This window comes from Polyodon spathula, chromosome 18, assembly GCF_017654505.1.
Source record: "Polyodon spathula isolate WHYD16114869_AA chromosome 18, ASM1765450v1, whole genome shotgun sequence".
In the NCBI taxonomy this organism is placed as follows: domain Eukaryota; kingdom Metazoa; phylum Chordata; class Actinopteri; order Acipenseriformes; family Polyodontidae; genus Polyodon; species Polyodon spathula.
This window is the reverse complement of record NC_054551.1, coordinates 5,099,813-5,121,548: the sequence shown is the minus strand read 5'-3', so window position 1 is coordinate 5,121,548 and position 21,736 is coordinate 5,099,813. Positions and strand designations below refer to the sequence as shown.

General features: G+C 37.4%; 1 protein-coding gene across 9 annotated transcripts; it reads right to left on the bottom strand.

Annotated features, from left to right (window-relative positions):
• Positions 1-1,303: 1,303 nt before the first annotated feature.
• LOC121330843 (TOM1-like protein 2) lies at positions 1,304-21,411 on the bottom strand. Of its 9 annotated transcripts, XM_041277703.1 has the most exons (17): positions 21,313-21,411; positions 18,654-18,738; positions 16,846-16,924; positions 15,473-15,622; positions 14,277-14,411; positions 13,699-13,875; positions 12,327-12,443; positions 11,675-11,808; positions 10,996-11,044; positions 9,728-9,848; positions 9,288-9,405; positions 9,012-9,087; positions 7,471-7,536; positions 5,228-5,287; positions 4,104-4,137; positions 3,842-3,878; positions 3,618-3,680 (listed from the first exon to the last, which is right to left on the bottom strand). In XM_041277703.1, exons 1-16 carry the CDS (start codon positions 21,404-21,406, stop codon positions 3,868-3,870), a joined length of 1,506 nt encoding a protein of 501 aa, XP_041133637.1. In that variant the 5' UTR covers positions 21,407-21,411; the 3' UTR covers positions 3,618-3,680; positions 3,842-3,867. The 9 variants fall into 9 exon arrangements, with proteins under 9 accessions (XP_041133627.1, XP_041133628.1, XP_041133635.1 ...); XM_041277693.1 differs by lacking the exon at positions 4,104-4,137 and having other exon boundaries at positions 1,304-3,680; XM_041277694.1 differs by lacking the exon at positions 4,104-4,137 and having other exon boundaries at positions 1,304-3,680; positions 13,699-13,860.
• Between the last annotated feature and the right edge of the window lie 325 nt (positions 21,412-21,736).

The window sequence follows — 21,736 nt, the reverse complement described above, 5'->3', positions numbered from 1 at the left end:
CCAGAGTCCTTACATCCCAATAAATATAAGCCCCTGCTCTGAAACCCTTACATCAAAAATACAGAGAGTTAATCCATTACACAGATATGTCCCTGCTAAATTAGATGCAGAACTGGACCAGAAAACATTTGAGTCACAAGAGATATCTGCAAATGGCACTTGCTTTAGTTTAAATATACTTTTCCATATTTCCACCTACCAGGGTAGAACGGGGAAGCAAGCTTTATAAAAAGTAAAAATTAAAATAAATTATGTTGTGCATTTATTTGGCCACCATTGTTCCGATCAATCAGCCTGGTTCAGTACAAGCGCCTATATTACTTAAACATAAGTGTGTAAAGCTTAAGTTCTCTAAAAATTGAAATTAACAAAGTAAACATGGCAACAAAGTCTCATCCGAAACAACTACTGCACACAAAAAAGTAACATAATACACATTCACCAACGATAAACGTGTGTATCTTTCTTTTATTATTATTTCAAATTAGATTTTTCCAAATGTTGTCAAAAAAGAGCAATAAAACAATAACTTAATCTCACTGAAAGTAAAGGATTTCTAAAATTCTAACAGTTCAATGTATATAAAAACAGACTAGCTTAAATGAGGCAGCAGAATGTTATAATGAAGTACCTGTTTATAGTGTAGTGTAATGACCTCAGAATTCAATGCAGTAATTCAGTTTGAGATAAACATTTTGATACAAACATGCTTTAGTTATTCAACAAATGCCATATTGATATCAATGGTATCACAAAGAGGGGAAAAGTGCTTTTAGGATAAATAAATAATATTATATTTACTAAAACCTGTGACATTTAAAATGGCTTGCGGTCTAGTTTAGGCACACTACATGTAAATCACTCACTGATGGACTGAAAACAATTTTGGGGCCGCTTTTCTGTAGCGCATCTATATCAATCCACTCTAACTGAAGAATTTAGTATCATGTCTTTAGATCCTAAATTTTAGTTGAATAACCAAGCTACGAAATTCAGTGTGAACTCCCTATGGTAGCTCCAACAGAAAACAGATATTCAGAAACAAAATGACAGCAGAGTAACAAAACAACAGGACTGTTAACCATCTCTAAGCCTCATTTTAATAAAAAATATGCATTAACTACTCATCTAGACCTGCAATATGTTAAAATATGTGAGATTGGAAATGCTATTCACAAAGTTTAATTTATATATATATATATATATATATATATATATATATATATATATATATATATTTTATCTATTAATATATAATTATACAATCAGTATAATTCAATAGTCGATATTTTTTTTCATGGCTTAATTACACAAGCTGTAACATTTTCATCCTAGTCGATCGGTTTAGTTGAATGCAGTTGGAGTTCGTGTCCCACAGGAGAGGGTCTATGACTGATGAAAATAAAACCATAACTTGAAACAAACCAAACGAAATACCAAGCCAGAACTAATCAGCACAGTATTGTACTTCTCAATGCCTTCAATTCTCTTGGTTTGTGTGAAAGTATGGATACAATACTTTTAGTGTTTCGTATGATTAAATACTGCTCTCTGCACTTACTCAGTAAATAACATTTTGCCAACCAATTTTGCGGTTAGAGTTCTGTACAACTATACACAGGTTAAAAGATCCTTTGACCGGAGTTCATAATCCCAATTTTGCAATCCTTTTTAATTTTGATTTCCCTGTAGCCAGATGCCAATCCCTGGAGTAGTCATTTTTTAAGACCCAGTCTGAATTTTGGCTGAGTGTCTGTTAGAGGGTTAGGATATTTCAAAGAAAAAACAAAAAGACCTACGTTTGCCTTCTAATAGAAGGGCACAGTATATAAAAAGGAATGTGAACACGCCAGTCCCACTTTGTAGAAGTCACACTTCAATAACAGAGTATAAGGATGCATTAGTCTGCAAGCTGAACAAGATCCCATTGCTTGAAATGTACCTCTGTAACTGGGATCTTGTATTAATCATCTTCGTTAAGAGCAGATTCTTCCTGTGTAATCCGTTTCAGGATAAGCTATTGGCTAGATTATATAATAGGAGATAATTTCTTCCTTATCTCATAAACTCGGCAATAAACAATATTATTAGATAGAAACCCCTTGAATACAGCCGGTATTAAGTGGTAGCGAGTATGCACGGAGATCTAACAAGAGTACCACAGAACTCTAGCATTTCAAGCAAATCACAGGCAAGGTGATCTTGGACAGGGATAAAAACGGAAACCCCCTTTGCAGTTCAACTCTTACAAATACACAGGTAATAAGCCTTGTGGGATCTGTAGGTCAACTTGGAAATTATTTGCCTTTATTGGCTATGTTGCAATTTGAGAACCCATTTAAAATGAGTGTATTTAAAAGTATGAAAATGGTGAGAATTTGTGATGGGCATTTTCACTGGAAATCGCATGTTTCAGAAACATTATGAGCAATGGTATGGAAGGAAATATTTAACCAGGACAGAACTTTACAGAAACAAACTCAACTCTACAACCGTCAGCCCTGTAATTAGTCCTTAGCCCCTTTGCCTTCCCTAATTGTCCGATTTTAATGGATGAATCTAAATCCACTAAGACTACAAGACTATAATTAACTTTTTTCTTAGTTCACTGAATCTCAACAATTTACATGCAGCTCCCAGTGGGAAGAAAAAATCATCCGGCTGACAGAATTTGGCTTTCAGCAATGCATAAGCATAATATGACATAGCAAAACTGTTAAGAGTTAATAGATTTTAAAAGTGCTTTTAAGTACTTTAACATTTTCAATTAGCCATAAAGCGCTGTTCATCAACCGGTTATTAGAGCAATATCCCAAAGCTAATTGAAACGAGAGAGAGAGAGAGAGAGAGAGGAGAGAGAGACAGAGAGAGAGAATAACCCATTTGGCTGCTTGTCTATTCCTGGAAACCATGAGAAGTTGCAGATGTTTCTTTATGCAAAAGCTCAACCAACTTAGATACCAACAAACTGCACACTGTACACAATTACCATCCAGTGCCTCTAAACGTTCTTTACCCTCACCATACTTCAACACCGTTTTTTTCCACCAAAAATATAAAATAATATTAATTCAAACAAAAACATCTATGGTTGAATGGAATGAGTTATAGACCACAAAAAATGTGATAAATGGAACTAAAAATAAAGATCACATATAAATTTTAAGCTTTGTGCACAGCCAGGACGTTTTAATATATCCTCAAAAAATATATAGTCCCTGTTAAAATTCATAAGTAATTACTCTGACTTAATTACACTGTGAAAAAGGTGGACTGCAAAGAGGGTGTACAGCAGTTAATCTGTTCTTATTTTACACCTAGATATGGATTTTTGATTTAAAGGTATGACAGCAATGTTAGATTGCCTGCAAAGGAAATGTTAGGAGAGAGAGAGAGAAGGAGAGGTGTGCGCAGGGATCATGGCTAGCTGTGTGCTGGAGAGGTAACAAGAAGACACAGCAGCAGCAGTGGTATTTCTGTAAAGCAGCACCCAGACACCACAGGGAAGGTGAGGGGTGCAGAGGCAGATTACAGAGCGAAGAGTGCGTCCTCAGAGCGCTCTGCCTTCTTGCGTCTGCTGGATGTACTGGCAGCCGGGACAGGTTCAGCCGCAGGGGGCGACGGCAAGCTGGGGATTGCCTCTGCTGCTTTGGCTCTCTCTTCTAAAAACTTTTCAAATTCTGGAGAGGGGAGACAAACATAAACACATCAGCCATTCAACAGTCATGCTATTCTGGCAAATATCAGGACTTTTCCACAATTGCACTGTATTGCATTGCACATCACGCCTGCCTGCCACGAATGGTTTTTAATAGTGTGAAGTAATAAAAGGTACCCATACCTTCACTAGTTACTCCTTCCTCTGCTTCATCTCCTTTCTGTTAATTAGAGAAAAAGGGGGATTAAACACCAAATTCTGATTTAGCCACCTCTGATTTAATTTATTTTGCCAGTAAAAATCATTCAGTCTCACACTGAAAGTTTCCATGTTGTTGTTCAGGTATATACACATTCAGGTATATACATCTATATAGCTACCTCAAGGCTAGTATAAGTACATTGCTATAGCCACCTTTGTCATCAGAACCTGGGCAACTCTTTACCTGGATCAGAGAACAGGACTGCAGCACCTGTATACTAAAGCCACCAGGAAAGATAAGATATGTTATATGGGACATTTGACTGACATGTTAATGAGGTACTGTACCACCTATAGTGATACAATGAAGGTTGGTCAGTAGATCTGGAATTTGCAAGAATGAAACAAAAAATTAAACAAAAACAAGAAAAACACCTACATAAATACAGACATATCCTATTTTGTCTTCCAGAACAAAACACCATGGATAAGACCAACACTGGAACCAATGTATCCCAGCCTGTCCCATAGCGTCTTCATTGTATGGCTACAAAAACATTAACCTTTAACTGAGAACGACTGCCAACTGTACTTCCAGTTTATGATTCCAATAACAGTCTTTACAACCTGTTATATAATAATGCTTTATGACAAGTTTAACCTAGAAGCAATTCACTTAGTATCTGAAATTCATTAAGCAGTTTCCCAGACATTCAACCCCTCCAACCCCCCCCCAAAAATAACATTTACTTTGACTAGTTTTTAGCCATGATTGCTTTCATCTGGTTTCTGCTCCAACATAAACATTTTGTAAGCATTTTTGTTTAAAATATTCATATAGTTAAAAAGAGACATTATGGATAAGACCATGCTGGATTTGCCCCCATTTAAGCCATTGTCTGCACAGTAAAAGCACTGCAGATATTTAATATCAATGACTTTAGAGTGCAAACACAAGAACGTTTAATACACATACACACAAACTTTGAATATCCCATCACATACAGTAGTAGTTTTTACAGATTTGCTACCATTTCATAGCCTTTAATACATTTTCACTCAATCATTACAAAACAGTGTCCCAAACAAATCTGATTGTCCACTTTAATTGTCATTAAAATAGTTTCAGACTGATGCAGGACCAATTACATTTGCCAGTGGATGTGACTGACCGATATATTGGTGTTGCTTTGGAAACTGTGCATCAGAATAAAAGTCAGTAGCATGGCTATTGGGTTTCAACCTTCGTTCTTAACTCAGTGGACAAATGGAAAATCAATTTGCTGTTCAATGAAGGATGTTAAATGTATGCAAAAAGAAAGACAGCGAAAACAGAGAGAATTAAAATCAACTTAAAGATAGTCTCACCACGTCGGTACAGAGCCACTCCTCAATGTCATCCATGACAGAGGACTGTGCAACAGGAATCTACGGAGCAAAGCGAGGGACAAACCAAGGCGGGCAAAGCCAAAACAAAACAAAAAACAAACAAAACGAAAAAAAATACACACACAAAAAAAACAAAAAAACAATCACCTTCAACTTAAAACTGAGAAAAGTATAAATGTCAAAAAATGAAACACAGGCATACATCACGTTGCACTGTGACAAAAGAGAAACAAACTGCAAGGACAAAAGGGAATGTATTCTTAAAGTATAAAAGCACTTGGTAGTTACAAAGTGTGATTACTTAGAAGTTCAATCATTGCTTAGTTACAACTGAAATGTGGATTCAGGTCACTAATTTTTCTCCATGGCTCAACAGTATTATGCATGTAATAGTCAAACAATTTCCCAGTATCCCACTGCTCTGTGCAGGTGGAGTAGAGAGAGGCACATGCACTCACACAGCTGTTCAAAATGTTTGATCCAGGGAGAAAAGCAGAAGAGTAGCTATACAGGAAAAGACAACAAGCGGTAGTTCATTGATAATTTATGTGCACACAATGCTGATCTTAAAATGTAATGTACTTTATAGAAAATGTACATCAGGATATCCCACTAGAGATTCTACATCTCCTTTCCAGTGGGGTCCTGTTTGATTGCAATGCTACAATTTGCATGGGACAGGGACAAAGAGAGGCGAGATGGGAATGACAGCAGGACAGCAAAGTAATTGTAGGGGTGGGCTTGGAATTTCAATCAGGATGTCATGACTCCCAGTGACTAATCCCCAACTACTGGGCTATATTGCCTCCCAAGATTTATATTGATTAACAGGAAGTTACACTGCAGGGGGTCACGTTGCTATCTAGAAAAAAAATATCTACATCCAAATTTGCAGGTGATCACTATTGGGGGGCTCAAAATGCTGTCTTCATCTCCACACCTGGATGTGTTTTGTTTGGTTTGTTCTAGAAATGACGAAATGAGTAACTTGCAATTTTAAAACAGAATTTCTCATTTCAGGGAGCTTAAAACTGTATTTGCAGTTTTTGTTTTCTGTCCTCTTACATAGTTGTGTTGTTTGAAATCATTCTATGTGGTACCTACAGCAACTACTAAAATACTGACTTTATTTTTTAAGTCTATATTAAGGTGCTTTGACTTCATTTCAGAAGCTGCTCTTCAGTTTTAGTTAGCAGCCATTGACTTCAGGAACAGAGGCTGGATCAGCCAAAGTTCCTTCAAATAGTAGCAGTAATGGGATTATGGTTGGCATTATAAGAGCACAGGTTACAATAACTCTTCATTAGTACAATTTTAATACACAACAGCAATAAAATATTTATAGAATAAAGTAAAATTAGCTAGTGTTACTGTGCTCAATTGTTAATATGTTAGTTACTACAAGAATCTACTTTTTAAATTTCAGTTTAGTTAAAAATGTAAATGCTAGACGAACTAAAGAAAAAATTAAGCTTGGATTTCTAGACAGTAATTTGCATGGAAGAAGTTAATTGTTTTTACTCATAGATTGAGGCTGTATATAAAAATGCATGTCTGTTCTTTTGGAACAAGATTGCATTTCCATGTTTCTGCAATATATTTGTTTGTAATGAAATGGTTTCAAATTATGACAGTAAAAGGGACTGAGCAAATGCAAACATTCAGTCATGTGTTTCACACCTCTCTGTAGTTCGAATCAGAGGAAATGCCAGAGCCCAGCATGCATGAAGGGTATTGGTCAAGGTTTGTAAAACTCAAAGAATGTCATAAAATATAAGAATACAGACTGGAAAAAAGAAAAGAAGGATTCCAATCATAGGCACCATTTATAGATGTAAATTTCATTGTCAAGATTGAGAAACTATTGAGTACGACACACCATCTGCTAATGGTGGGACAGCACATTTACATTACGCATTTTAACCATCTTTGCTCAGTAAGACCAGCTTTCTAGTATTTCGGTTTGATGAACAGATCTTTTTCAAGTGAGTGTTGTTTGAAAACAAACAGTGATGGTATTACAAGATGACGAAGGTTTGTTATCTGTGATAAGATCTCAGTTCATATTTTGCACTTTGTCGAATCACCTAAATTTACAAGTTTGTTCCTTTTACTGTCAGGTCTGCATGGTTAGTGGGGAGGGACGGGGGGGGGTGGAAGACATGACAGCTGAAGGGAATGGCTGCAGGGACACAGGACGGCAGTACTGGTGAAATTCTCACCATTCCTTGGGTAATAAGCCAGCTGTCTATTGGCTCCATGTCTGGGTTACCACCTTTAATTCTCAGCTGAATCGACAACAGAAAATGCCTTATACAGTGAAGCAAGAACAACAGCCAAGAATCAAAGAGTTAAAAGAGAAAAAAAACACAGGTAGAAATTCATCAACAAACAAGCGTACATGGAAATCTTTTCTACTGCTATTCTGCGTGGGGTCTGATATTTTTAGTGTTTAAAGACCACTGCTTTTTATTTATTTACTTTATCTTTGAAAACTATGTAAATGATTATAAAACAGAAGTGAGTCAACATTTTATCTATATAAATTACTGAATGCTCCAAATATACAACCCCTGATAAATTTACACTGTTTGGTTCCAAAGGCTCAACATCGTCTTTCGATAAGTCAAAGTTCACTTAGGACTCTTTCGTGTCACAAAGTTCATTAGATGTTTACAGTACTGTGACTGTGCTGCTGGTGATGTATAAGGTTGTTCTAGTGCACAGTATTTAGTCATATATCAAAATGTTTTTGGTTAGGTTTGAAAATCAGCCATATTAACAATCAAATACGCATTTAGCTATGCCCTGGCCAAGTTCCAGCTATAATTTACGATCAAGCCTTCTGATATAAAAAGTATATTTTCACAATTTCAGCTACAGCTAATGCATCTAATAGACCTGCAATATAATAAACATTTATAATCAGCGCTGATTTTTGATCAGGTTGGTACAATCTACAGTGCCAGGCATTTTACAACACTTTGAACCAATACATAAATAAACATAAAAGCCTCTTAAAATTGATTGCATTGCTACGAATGAATTTAACAACAACGACGAGAACATATTTTTAGTCCAATAGTCCATACTTGCAAACACCCCCCACCCCAAAGAAAAAGCACTCCTCTCCTATTTTTTATAATAACCTAAATAAATCTTGGCATGAACATGTCAAACAGATACATTGAAATGTAACAACATTAACACTATATGAGTTTTACCTAGGTGTTCAAAGATAATTGTCTTGAGCCTCAATATTATGCTTTGCTATTTAGAATACCAGCTTTGAACCAATTAAACCACATATAGTAAAACTATGATACTGGAGAACAGATTGTGAATGTCCACTGCACATTTCCTCTCTTGCTGGCTGATTATAAATATATATATGATGGCATCCGCTGTGGTAAACCAAGGCCTGCCAGTGATGGAAAATGAAGAGCAGTATTCATTCAAACAGCTGGAAAGATTTGGTGTAGAGTGCACTGGCAGATTAAGAATCTTTTATGGAAAGAAAAGTTTTCTTATGTGCAGCATAGTGACACAAATAGTCAAAGCTCAAGTTTTTCTTCAACTAGAGTCAACTGCACAACAGCACACTGCAAAGCAGCCCATGCACCCTGGACACATTCCAGTGCTGAAACAGGTACACTGAGGTGTACTATCTGTTCAAGGAAACCTTCAAAACGACACATGCTTGGTTTCAACACACAATGGTCAAAGACTACAGTCCCAGCATGCTTCAGACGAGAGAACTCACCCCTTCTGAATTCTGTTGTCGGACATCAAGCGCAGAAGCCAGTCCTACCAGTGCTTGGGGATCTTCATACTTCACACTTTAATAATGAAAAGCACATTAAGCAACTTGTAATGGATAATATAGATATATATTTATTTATTACTTGAAAACTTGAATATAGTTCCTTGCTAATCAAGAGCATGCTGGTTACTGATTGCTCATTTTTTTTTTTTTTTTTTTTTTTGACATCTTGGGTAATTTTCTGAAAAATAAATCATATACCGACGTCTGGCTTACTTTTTGCGCTGATCAGCCAAAGAGCTGGTTCTCGTCTGAGCAAACATATCAAACTCATCTTGAGGATTACTGCTCGGCAGTGAGCTCAGGGTCCCGCTGACACTGTCTTTACCCAGGTCTGGAATTGAAAAACAGCATCAAGTTACACAGTGATTTTTATTAGGCTGGCAACAGCCTAATTATTACTAAACCCCTTATTACTGGAATGGGTTACATGTTTATTGTATAATGTTAAGGTTACTACTTATTATTATTATTATTATTATTATTATTATTATTATTATTATTATTATTATTTCAAAATTAACATTAATGCAGTGCTTTAAAAACATTCATGCACTGCACATTTCTGGCCACCAGGTGTCACCACAGCTTCGTGTAGATAGGTCAGCGAAGGGTCTTGTTTCTGGGCTGCCATAAATGGTGTGGCAGCACCTTACCTAGTCCAGCCAGCTGTGTAGCCAGAGTAGCCTCTGCAGTGCTTCCTAGCATTGGGCTAACCACAGCAGGGGATCCTGGGCCCAAGTCTATCAAGTTATCATCTGTAACTTCACTTAGTACCTGAGAATTGAACACACAAAATTAAGATTCAACAACTCAGAAGCAGCAGCACCACTGGGAAAGGTTACACAAGTAAATGGCCGGAAAACTTGCAATCTAAAATAAAAATAAATAAATAAAGTCCCAGGTAACCTGCATGAGATGTCAATGCCACCGCTAGAAGCTGGGAGTAACAGTGAGGGCTGCTCACCACAAAAGGAAGAAAGGAAACTACTTAGCAATAATACCATCCACATTGAGAATGATCAGAATTACTGAAAGCTTTGGAACAAAGTTATTAAAAGGCCTGAATTATATGTGATTACAGCTTTGAATAAGATTATCCAAACTCTGGAACATCTGTCAATTCCACATGTGTTTGGTATGAAGCAGTTTGCTCCAGACTCAATAAACAGGTGCCTCTTGTCCACTGTATTCCTATGACTCAGTGAAAGGGAAGGTGCAGAACTCTGTAAGGAAAGGTTGCTAGTCATGAGCGATAGTTTTGGGTGTCGCTACTGGTGTTTTGGTTTACATTCGAAAACTTCAAAACATGAAATATGGTTGGTTGAATGAAATGGGAAAAAATATGTGAAAAGTTCATGTTTTGACATCCGTTCTTATTATTTATTAGTTTAAATGGGAAAAGAAAATACAAAAATAATATTGATAACTTTCATACTTGCCTGCCTCAGCTAGCCATAATAAAAAAGAAAAAAAAAAAAAAAAAAACATAGCAGTTTTAGCTGAATACTGTTCTAAAATTGTTTATCAGTAAGAACACTGGGGCCTGAAAACAAAACAAAAACATAAATATAAATATATACACGTGCATGCAATGGAAATGAAAAATCAGTTTGAATAACACATTTAAATCTTAAAAAATGCAGTTGTTTATGGTATAAGACCTAACTCCCAATGAACAATGCCATGTACTATATCAAATAAAATGTTACAAGATATTTTATGATGGTGTTATCACTGTGTGCATGCCATCACTCAAATGGAACTAGTGAACAAAGTTAAAAGTTTCTTCTGCCATATTAGTCCATTGACAAAACCTTCAAAACAAAAATGATCAGAAACCCAACATTTACACATTCCTATCCTACATATTGAATTTGTGCTTCACTCTTTTCATTGATTGCCAACAGTATTCTTTACCTACCCCATTATTAGTATTCTGGGCAGCTCGTCCAGATCTGTATCTTTCAAACCTGTACCAAAAAAAAGCAGATGGCAGTTATAGTACGTTGTGTCCAGGAAGCTACAGCAAATTACACTTACCATGTAAATGCTCATCCAGTACAATGCCAACGCTAATGCAAATAAAGCAAACAGCATTCTCAAATACCAAGCTGGGGCACTGGTTGAGTTGTAGTAGAACCTAGTACCCTTAGAGGTCTCCCATTCATGACCTGATCCAACCCAGCACAGCATAAGATCTGCTGAAATCAGAAGCCATGCACTGTTGCAGTGCAAACAAATAATATGACCTAGCTAAGAAAGAAGAAAGCTTTCAGAGGAGTGTTATAGCGTTCATATGTTAAATAAGGGAACAAAAAACGTAATGTAACCCTCTTTGATAAGCTACACCCTGACAATTCTTGTAAACTCCCGGCTTGATTGAACAGTCACTACTTAGTTAATTAAAGTTTAAAAATACATTTGCAGGAAACAATTAGGAATTTGCTGGACTCCGTCAAAGCTGGAATTAGAGAGTAAAGATGATTTCGTAAAGTGTACTCAGGTTTTGTGAAGTTGGCTCCGCACAGCTGAAATTTGGAGGAACTGTTTTAAAGAACTGAAAAGCGGTTCTTTTAAAAGGGGCTGATGTAGAAACTGACCTCTCGTATCTGAGGAAGACATTGTTGAGGTCATCGTTAACATGCAGCAGCTCTTCCGTCACCTCCTCATTGGACATTCGTGAGATGAGTTCCACAATCCTCTGCTGCATCGCTCGACACGTTCGGTTCAGTTCCTTTAAATTGAATAAAAGCACGCCCGGATGAGTAAAGCAAACCACTGTATGTAAATGCAGTTATAATATTTGCTAGTCACATGTGTCTCCTACAGGGCCCTCCTACATAGCTCAGAATCGCACTTCCATTTTTCACTGGCTACAAATAAACTCTTTCTCAGGCCAAGTCTTTCTTCTGATAAATGGTTTACTTCATCTACACCTGTACAACAAAATCAGAGTTTCCATCTGCCTCCGATATTGACTTGAAAGCAATCTGAAATCAGATTCATTCATTTCATTAACAGCAGACTGAGGTCAAATCCATTTCAATTGTGACTCCACAAAGCCAGTTAGGACTGTGGGGCAGCAGAACTCGATCTCTCTCACTAGATGGTGAACGCTACCGAACATGGCTTAATAAAGAAAAGTGGCTTGTTAGGGATTAGGGTTAGCAACAACATGTTTATAAAAGCCTCATCAGGATCATACCGCCTGAAGAAGTGAAATGCACTTCAGTGTGGACGACAGTCTCTCACCTGTAGGAGTTCAAGGTCTGAAGGTTCTTCCTGGCCTGGCACCATCTCTGTCAGCATTTCAGACATCACCTTGGTATTGCCACGGACGATATCCAGCTCACTGCGCAGCCTGGCAATCTGACAGTGGAAACAAAGATAGGTTTAGAATTGTAAGATCTACTACTTTTAAATCATTTTAGTATTTTAATGTAATTTCAATAATACTTTTAATAGTCCAACTCTTTCTTGAAGTGAAGAAGTGAACTTTTTTATGCCTGTAATGTGCTGAGAACTTTCTATTACTGACCCTGTACTCAAGATGGGCTGGCAGCTATTTGTTGTGTTATGGTACACTGTTACGGGAAAGTGAATCAGGAGAGATCATTTAAAAGGTCAGCACAACCAGCTGCCGCCTGTTGTTTCTTCCCAACCAATATAGTGCCTGAGGATGACACACTTTAGGAAAAGAGTGAATGGAATAAAAAGGTGAATTAGCGAGCATGACAGTGAAGCACAGGTAGAAAGAGAGGCTCCAGCTGCCCGACTTGCCAAGGAGAGCGGGTAATATCTGTTCTCTTTGACTCTTATGGTTGAATAGTGTTGCTACTGTATTAGAAGTTAAGTAATACAACTTTTGCTGTCGACTACAACTGTGCTGGTGTCTGATTATTCCTAATACCGTCTAAGCATATTTTGAACTATGCTGAGGGTTGAAATCTTATAGAAGACAGATGCACACATGCATGACACTCCAACTCTTTCCTTGAAGACAGCTATTAACTGCCAACCTATATTTCCTATTTTTTACGTCAGATAAATATATCAGATATATCATTTCATTTATTTTACACAAACTAAAAACATGGGACTCTTGTTATAACCTTGTGTTTGCAGTTACAAAAATAGCCCCTTTATTGTCCAGGTTCCACTTCCCTTAAAGTATGCATCAGCTGGGTCAATAATAATCTATTGATTTGTTTCCACTTGAGTGGAAGAGTTCTTCATTTTGGATCCAGCACTGTGAGCCTCTCCATAGCCTGCCTGTGATGGATGGGATATGTTGCTTTAAGTACTAGCATCACTTTACCAGGAACAACACAGACTGTGCCTGTATGCACTAGCCTTCGTGCATGGAGAAATCTACCAATAAGAGTTGCAGAGAAACAGACAGCATCTTGAAGACTAAGTAGCTTCAAAGGTCATGTTAACTCAAGTAAAATGACATTACTCTAAGTTAAATGTCTTTCTACAGGGGTTGCTGGAAAAAAGGCAGAGAAAAATATGAACCCTCCACAACCATCACCCATGAGTTAAATCTGCACATAAAAAGGCAGCATGCTATTGAGAGTATTATATATTTATGATGATACCTGTGGTTGTGTATTTTCCATACCTGTTCTGAGTTTGCATTGATAGGTCCAGTCACTTGCAGGGCAGGCACCTGTGTTGCTGCGTAGGTGGGTGGCAGAGGGGCAGTGAAGGAGGGGGCACTGTTTATTCCCTGCTGGGACTGGGATTTGTGCATATTTGTGGCAGGATCCACCTCCGGCACACTCTGCAAAGCGCATAACTTGAAATTTAAAGACACAAGTTACCTCTATCGAAGTGGCTGCAAATTAAACAGGATTATTCACATTCAGGCAGTTGATTATATTTTGAACTGTTCAGTTCCTAGCCTTAAGATATTATATAGGTTTTCTGTCACAGTAATAAAACAGAAACTTTCCTGTGAAGACATTTTCTGTTTAAAACCAGCCATTCTAACTAGCTGACTTTCCTTAGTCCTTGTTACTACTAAAAGAAAAAAAAAAAAAAGATTTTTATTATTTTTAGTATTTAATTGAGGTTTTTTTTTTTTTTATTATTATTATTACATTATTTATTACTACTGCTCCTGAACTACACAGACACAGCCTTCTTCAAGATAACCATCACTTTTTGTGTACAGAGAGAACAGTCAATGTAATTTACCCTCTGTGGTGTGTGTATTGGAGACAGTGCATCCAAGTCTGCCATGGGAAACTCAATCCCTTTCCTCTTCAGCTCCTCATAAATATGGACGACTCCGGTCAGGTCTGGACTACTTCTGAAGGCATCAGCCCAAGCCTGGAAATGAAATGGCAGAATGAGGAGCAGAGGACTGGCTAAACCTGTATGCAAGTGCTGATTGGAGAGGACAGGTCTAGGGGCATTTCTAAACTGAGAAACTTCCACCAGCAGGTGCTGATGAATCCTCCTGAGGATAGAAAGACTAAAGTGGATTATACAATCTGCTCCCAGTGTACTGGGTTTCTGAAGCAAACCAGGCGGAAGATGATGTGGTAGTGCACAAATGCTCAGGTTTAAATCCTTCGGTCTTTCAATAAGCATTCACTGTTCTCCCAGCCATCTAATATTTAAAGTGCTACCTCATAAAAATATAAAGACTTAGTATTATAACATCAGCCTGTTGTAAAGTGCCTGCATTTATTGCCTCCATAAACGCCCTCCAATTCAGAACAGTGCCGTCACCTGAGCTGGCGACAGTATACTTATTGCAGAGGGTAGCCTGAGGCTGACACAATACTTTACATTCTCCTTTGCATCTGAAGAATTCGCAGGGTGGGCAGAAGCAGCACCATGCTCAACTATAACAATGCAGGCTTTTCAGTCTCCTTCTCTCTCATGGTAGTCTTTGTTTTGTTTCACTATATTTCAAAGCATTTTCTGCCTAACTCCCCGCCCCCCCCAAAAGCAAAACTGATTTTTCTGTAGTTGGCCTGACTAAGAACTCTTTAGATTCCAGGCATCGAAGGTGTTCATGAGATACAGTGTACAGTGTATGTGTATCTATGTGTGCACAAATAATACTGTGTTCTTCTTTTCAGTAGTTTTAAACCATTTTCTGGGTGTACATGCTTTGGCTCAACCAATAGTTCAGCAGGAAGTCTGGCTGCTAAGAAGCTGCAATGCCCAGCAAATAAAGACCCTCCTGGCCTGAGCTCACTCGACCAGTAAGAGTTATAACTGAATTACAGCTGAAACAGTGAACTCACGGAGCAGGATAGTCGTTTACAGTCGCACATTATAAGTTACTGGCTTTTTAAACATCCAATTACATCCGTTACCTTCCAGAAAATGTACAGATACAAACATAAACAGGAATGATATATCCAAGTGAAGCTCACCTGAATCATGGCAAGCACTTTGTCCTGCACAATAGCTGGAGGGTTATTTTTGGGAGAGATTATTTTTACCAGGACTCCATCAATGAAATCCCGACTGGCGACAAGAACATGAAACCGATGGCCGCAATTTTTAACACACGTCTCCAGGACCTAGTTGAAAAACAACAAAAATGGCGATGTGAAAAAAAAAGATATTATAAAAAGCGTTTAGCAAATTTAGTTACTGTATGTCATTGCTGCTTTTGGAAAAACATAGGACACAAGGGGCTAGACTCACCAAGGGTTTTGTTTGCAAAATGTATTTTTCATAACAGAAAAACAAACTGGACATAGGCGTCCTTCCTAATTCAATGACCCCTCTACATCTTTGTAGGTTTTTTTCTGCTGCATTTGTAACACACAACTCACCCAGCGTTTGCACTTAAGAGGTTAACCTTACAAAATTCCACTAAACTGCTGCTGAAGACTACAAACTGACTTCATTTATACATGTAGTTAACTGCTATTCCTAACAAAGTATGCGTTGTTTTAGAGCACTTCTAATGATTCTTGTCAATTACAGTCAAGCTAACAATTTAACCTTTTATCACTTCACATTTGCATCAATAAACTGCAGTGCCAGTATTTCAATAAAGTACAGTTTACATTATGGAGAGACTGTTGTAGGCAAAATACATATAACAAGCTGGGTTATCACTTAATGGACCAATGTATAGAATATGTACAGTACTGTAGTTTTGTTTTTTCTTTTTTGTAAATCAGTTTTCTTCAGGTAACCATTTAACTCAAATTCTCATTTATTTATTTTTTTCCTTTTACTTTGAACAGGTATAAACAGCGTCCCTTGAAGAGGAAATAGTCAGGTATGTGACATTCACAGACGGAACACGGCACATTATGTGGAATTATAACTACAAATAAACTCTGTCCAGCAATGAAAGCATGGGGGACTCCCTATGAGCAGACAAAAATGACAGAGGAGGTAGCTTAATATGCTCATTCTTTTATTTCATTAGCATAACACATTATGCCATCAGCTCTCATCTGTGGCCATATTCCAAACAGGACATTTTCAAATATGCCAAGCCAATACAATTACAATTTCCAGTGCTAGTCAACAGACAAATGCTTTTTCAATTCATTCCAATACATTTACTTCATCATAGCAACATACTGAGAAGAAGTTTGTGGCAGCTTTGTGATTCTGACCACTGATTCACACAAAGGAGACCAAATTCGTTCCAAGTTTTTATTGCAGTGAGGCTGCAAGGAGAACGCCAGTTCATAACTCACAGAGCCAGCCAACGGCACCCATTTCAAACGGCAAAGCACTACAGTTTTCGAGTGACGGCTGTGCCTCTGATCATACTCACTGTTAGGCCAAGCATCACTTCTCTGTAATTTCTGTTTCCATTCAGTCTCTTCCTCAGGGCCCTTATAGCATCCTTTGGTCTAAAACACAAAATGGATTTGAAAATTAAAATTAAACCATTTCCACACACACAAGCTGTAAAAGACATTTTCTTTTCTACTGCTTTTTTCTGATCAATTTGTTATACAAACATGCACCTAATATGTTTCTTAGTAGTTTTGTAAAACAATTGCACCTTGCACTCAAGAGTATTGATAAATAATCGGGCAATGTATCTATACCGTTTAAGGTATTTGATTTATGCAACTTCTCTCACTCCTGTACACAGTTGCTGCTTCTATACAACTCCTGCAATGAAAAGCCAGGTTTCTTATCTCTGCGGTATAATAAAATGTGCTCATCCATTGCTGCTCTAATAATTAACAAAACAAGAACTACTGGATTAAAATAGTCCTGTCAAACTAAACAGTGGGCTTATCACCCTCAGTCTCCTGCTCTACTGCAGGGTGGCTGTGTCCACCTTGTAGAAGCTGAGGAAAGGTATTCTTGGAGCCAAGCCACTCCAAAACTTTACCATTAACTTATATAGCCACTCAATACTAAACAGACTCCTTTTTTCCCCTCATATTGCAGTTGTTTTTTTCTCTTATTAAATGTAACTGATTCCTCTGGTTTGCCCTCAAGGACCCCAGCTACATTCTATTATGAGAAAACTCAGTTGAAGCTGCCTAGTGTGGGTTTTTAATTGCATTTCCCATTACAAGTACTGCACTGCACTATGCCAGTGTAGTGGGGTAGAACGTTTGAACAGTTGGGTTAAGAGACAGAAGAGACTCAAAAGTAGAATAAAGTGTTAGAGCTCTCAAACAGGCTTTTACACATTCAGATGCTTTCTGCCGTCTTAATGGAGTGCAACCCAATGTTTTAAAATAACTTCTCTCTTATAAGTTAGCAAGATTACAACTGTTTCTGCTAACAATCGCACGGCTGTTAGCACTCCTGTGAATTTATAGTGCACTGTGCATGTCATTTAAACACTCTCTGTTAAGAACCACTTCATCTTTGCATTTCAATTTCAACAACGCCAAGATGAGACATGACGAAACACAGAGGATCTCATCTCAGCAACCTGAGAGATGACAGGCATTCACTGCAGGGTATACTGTGACCACCCAAGCCTGACTTTCAATCTGAGCACTGTGCCAGAGAGGTAGACTTGGGAGAGATATACCATAAGCATTGTATTGTAACGATTTAAAGCTGCATTTTGACAGGACAGAGAGCTTACATATCTGAGGACTGTTGTTGTGAGACGGACGAAAAAAAAATTCTTTTTTTATTATTAGCCTTTATCAACGATCTCGGTTCCATTGTGATAAAAATGTGTTGCTCTGCTGATTTTTACACTACATATCAAAAGAATACATTTAAATGTTCCTTCCTGGTATCTACTTACTTCCTGTACGGACGGTCACTTGGTCTGACTTATAAGAAGGGATCGGTGGTAAGAGCTGTAATTGAATTATCTGCCTATAGCAAATCAATAGTATAACAACCAAGCAAAGCAAAATGACAGTGATAATGTTGCTAGCACAGATCAGAGGAAACAAATTGGGGTTATAATACACTGGGTGTGTCTTTAATTTTTCTTTCCTCCAGGCAGATTCAGTCCTGTAAATTACTGACCTAACATTGTTATTCTGTTGTATCCCACAAAAGCACACACAGAGAGACACACACACTGCTATGCTTGATGCACTTAATGATTCATTTAAACACTGGGTGTACTTTAACAGTGCTGTGCCTCACCCTTCCTCTGTCTCATTAATTATATCGCAGATCTCCATATTAAGGGCCCAGTCTTCACTCTGAAGGGAGCCATCAGTAGCCTTTTCTGTGAGGGAGAAGAAAAAACAGGTTTCAACCTTAGCAATGTTACAGATGTGCCATGTAACAGACCCAGCGCTGACACCAATGAGACCAACAGCCTCTAACCACACCCTTCATAAAACCCACAAAATTACAAGCCTGTCATCTAATCTGAGAAATCAGAGGGACGTTCTGGTTGAGACTGCTGGGTCTGTTTGAAACAGTCTGGTTACTGAAAAGAAACATCAAACTTTGTGCATTATTTACTTTTTGTCTAATGTGTGGGCATCATGCAAGTTTTAAGCTCAGCAGAACTGTACGAAAACCAGAGAACTGCTATGATCGCTTCTTATTTCCTAGCTGTATATTTGCATGAATGTGGGTTATGAAATCTGCCAGGCATCCTTATAAACTGAGATAATCTGACCTATTTGTGGTCTCATTAAGCATCACTGTCTCAGTACTCATGCTTGCTGCATACTTAGTACTGTACAAATGCTAGTGCACACAACATCCTTGTGCATACCAACCTCAACAATATCCTTTTGCCTGCTGTTTATTGTTGCACTAAGACATGTCTAAACAGTTATAGATTCTCACTTAGGATATTGCACTGATGTTACAATTATTATTACTTATTTCTAAGACGCCCTTATCAGGGCGACTTACGGTTGTTACAAAATATCACATTACACTATATCACATTACGAAATAGCACATTACAGATAAGAGCAGTTATAAAGTACAGTAACATCAGAATAAAATTGTGTACATTTATGCTGGGCTGAGAGAATTTCCAAAAATTGTACACCCAACAGCAACACTTTGTCTCAACCCTTTTATGGTGATATTACGTTTATTTTTAACATTCTAGTCTACTTCCTGCTTGTACTGTACCACCACCTCCCCAATGAAGAGTTAATTAAGATAATTAATTATTGTCTGTGCCAAACTGAGGTGAATCTTTGGCTGATCTCACAAATCTCAGTTGTCAGTTTACTATTGTTCATGCACACAGTACATGCAGAAGAGCAGTTAGGCATGTTTAAAGCTATCCCCAAGACTTCTATAGATTAGCCCCTGCAGGGCATCAGGAACTACAGAAATTTCCTCAGCCTCTTTGAAATAAAAAAAAGGCCCTTCAGAATCGAACCCTCTCAGTTTCACTGCTTCATGTCAACATGCCTTGTTTATGAGACTTCTTTGAATGCATTTTTTTTTTTCATGGCTTGGAAACCACACATCAAAGGAATTACATCTATTAAAAAATACATTGGCACCTCCTCCTTCCACAGAGTCCACCAATCCAAAATAACTGGTTCGTACATGCCAGGCTAGTTTTTTTGTATCCTACTTTTTTCCTTTAGAGATTGAAAACTTATAAATGTGATAACATATTAAAGAAAATTCTCTGTCAGAAATAAATGAAGGTCGGGAACCTGGGAGGTAAGTGAGAAAAAAAATATATATATATATATATATATATTAAAATAATAATAATAATAATAATAATAATAATAATAATATAATAATAATAATAATAATAATATTGTGCCCACGTCTTACTATCTCGTGGCCTAGTGGAGATTATCCCGTGCGCACCAGATATTATTTCGTGGCAACGACAGTAAGACATGAGTAAGAGAAACCCTTCCCTGACCGGCGGAGTACAGCTGCAGCAAAGGGTCTGGGATGAAAGTGAGACTTAGGGTATACGTCTTAGTGGCATTTTAGCTACAGTCAATATACCTCAACCATGGTCATTTGTTAAACATTAAAACCTGAAACAGTAGTCTTCCTAGCCAGAACACTGCAAAAGATAAGCAGTTTCCCCTGTATTCCATATACATTGGCTGAATTAATTGATGGAAATCCAGTTAGTAAAGTTATCAAAATGTTACGTGGATTCTGAGCTCTAGTTATTTATGGCAAAACCTGGGGGTTTTAAATAAACTGCAAGAAAATGCATTTTAAAAATCCTTTGCAAATCAATAATGCAACTCTACATGTTTACAGAATTTGACTACATCTATCTAATGTTATCAAACATATGTCCTATCTATATTTTTTGTCCGATCTCTATTTAATAGAATTTAATGCGTTTTTTTTTTTTTTTTTTTTTTTGGTTTTTTTTTTTTTTTTATAGTTTAAAGATGCTCTGATACTGAACATATAAACGGGACATGATCAAACTCGTATAACATAAATGTATGGATCGCTAGCTAAGTTCAATTAAACAATAATAATAATAATAATAATAATAATAATAATAATAATAATAATAATAATAATAACAACAACAATACATTTCGATTAAATTTAGAAGAAACCGACCTCTCCGCAATCATCACAGTGGTATTTTTCTAGTACCTGGACAGTATGTTGTAAAAATGAATCGTTCAAACTTGATGAAAACCTTTTATCACTGCCTGTTATTATCAACACACAGTGCAGGGAGTGTATGAATTGCGTGTTCCAACAACCATAAAAAAAAAACATAATTTTCCTTGAAGCAACCTCTATGTAGAGAAAATCAAATAAACAGTCTCGTGTTGTGGTTACATATGTTGTATTACTAGTGTAAATAAGTACGTATTACCTGTGCATTGCCCAACCGGAGTGCTGTACGCGTTCCCCAATAAAAACTCCATCTTGATGACAACAAACAATCCGCATTGACAGTCACTGGGCATAGAGGTTGTCGCTCAAGGACAGCCCACTGAGCTGCATAATCGAACAACTTCCTAGCAATGTGAGTTTCATTGAACAGTTTTGATGTCAATCAAAAGAAAACTCCGAACTGAAACCGCCTTCAGATAATGTAGATTGGTTGCTGCTTTCACAAAGGTCCGTTGGTCTGGGCAAGCTTCTCAGGCAACGTTGTTTTAATTGGTCGCTATTCTTTCCGTTTGTCGCCTGCTCTTTAGCGATTGGCTCAAAACATTGCGAATGTCGTATATGATTGGCTTGTTTAACGCCAAAACAAACGTATTCGTGTTATGTCGTTTTTAATAGGCCACATC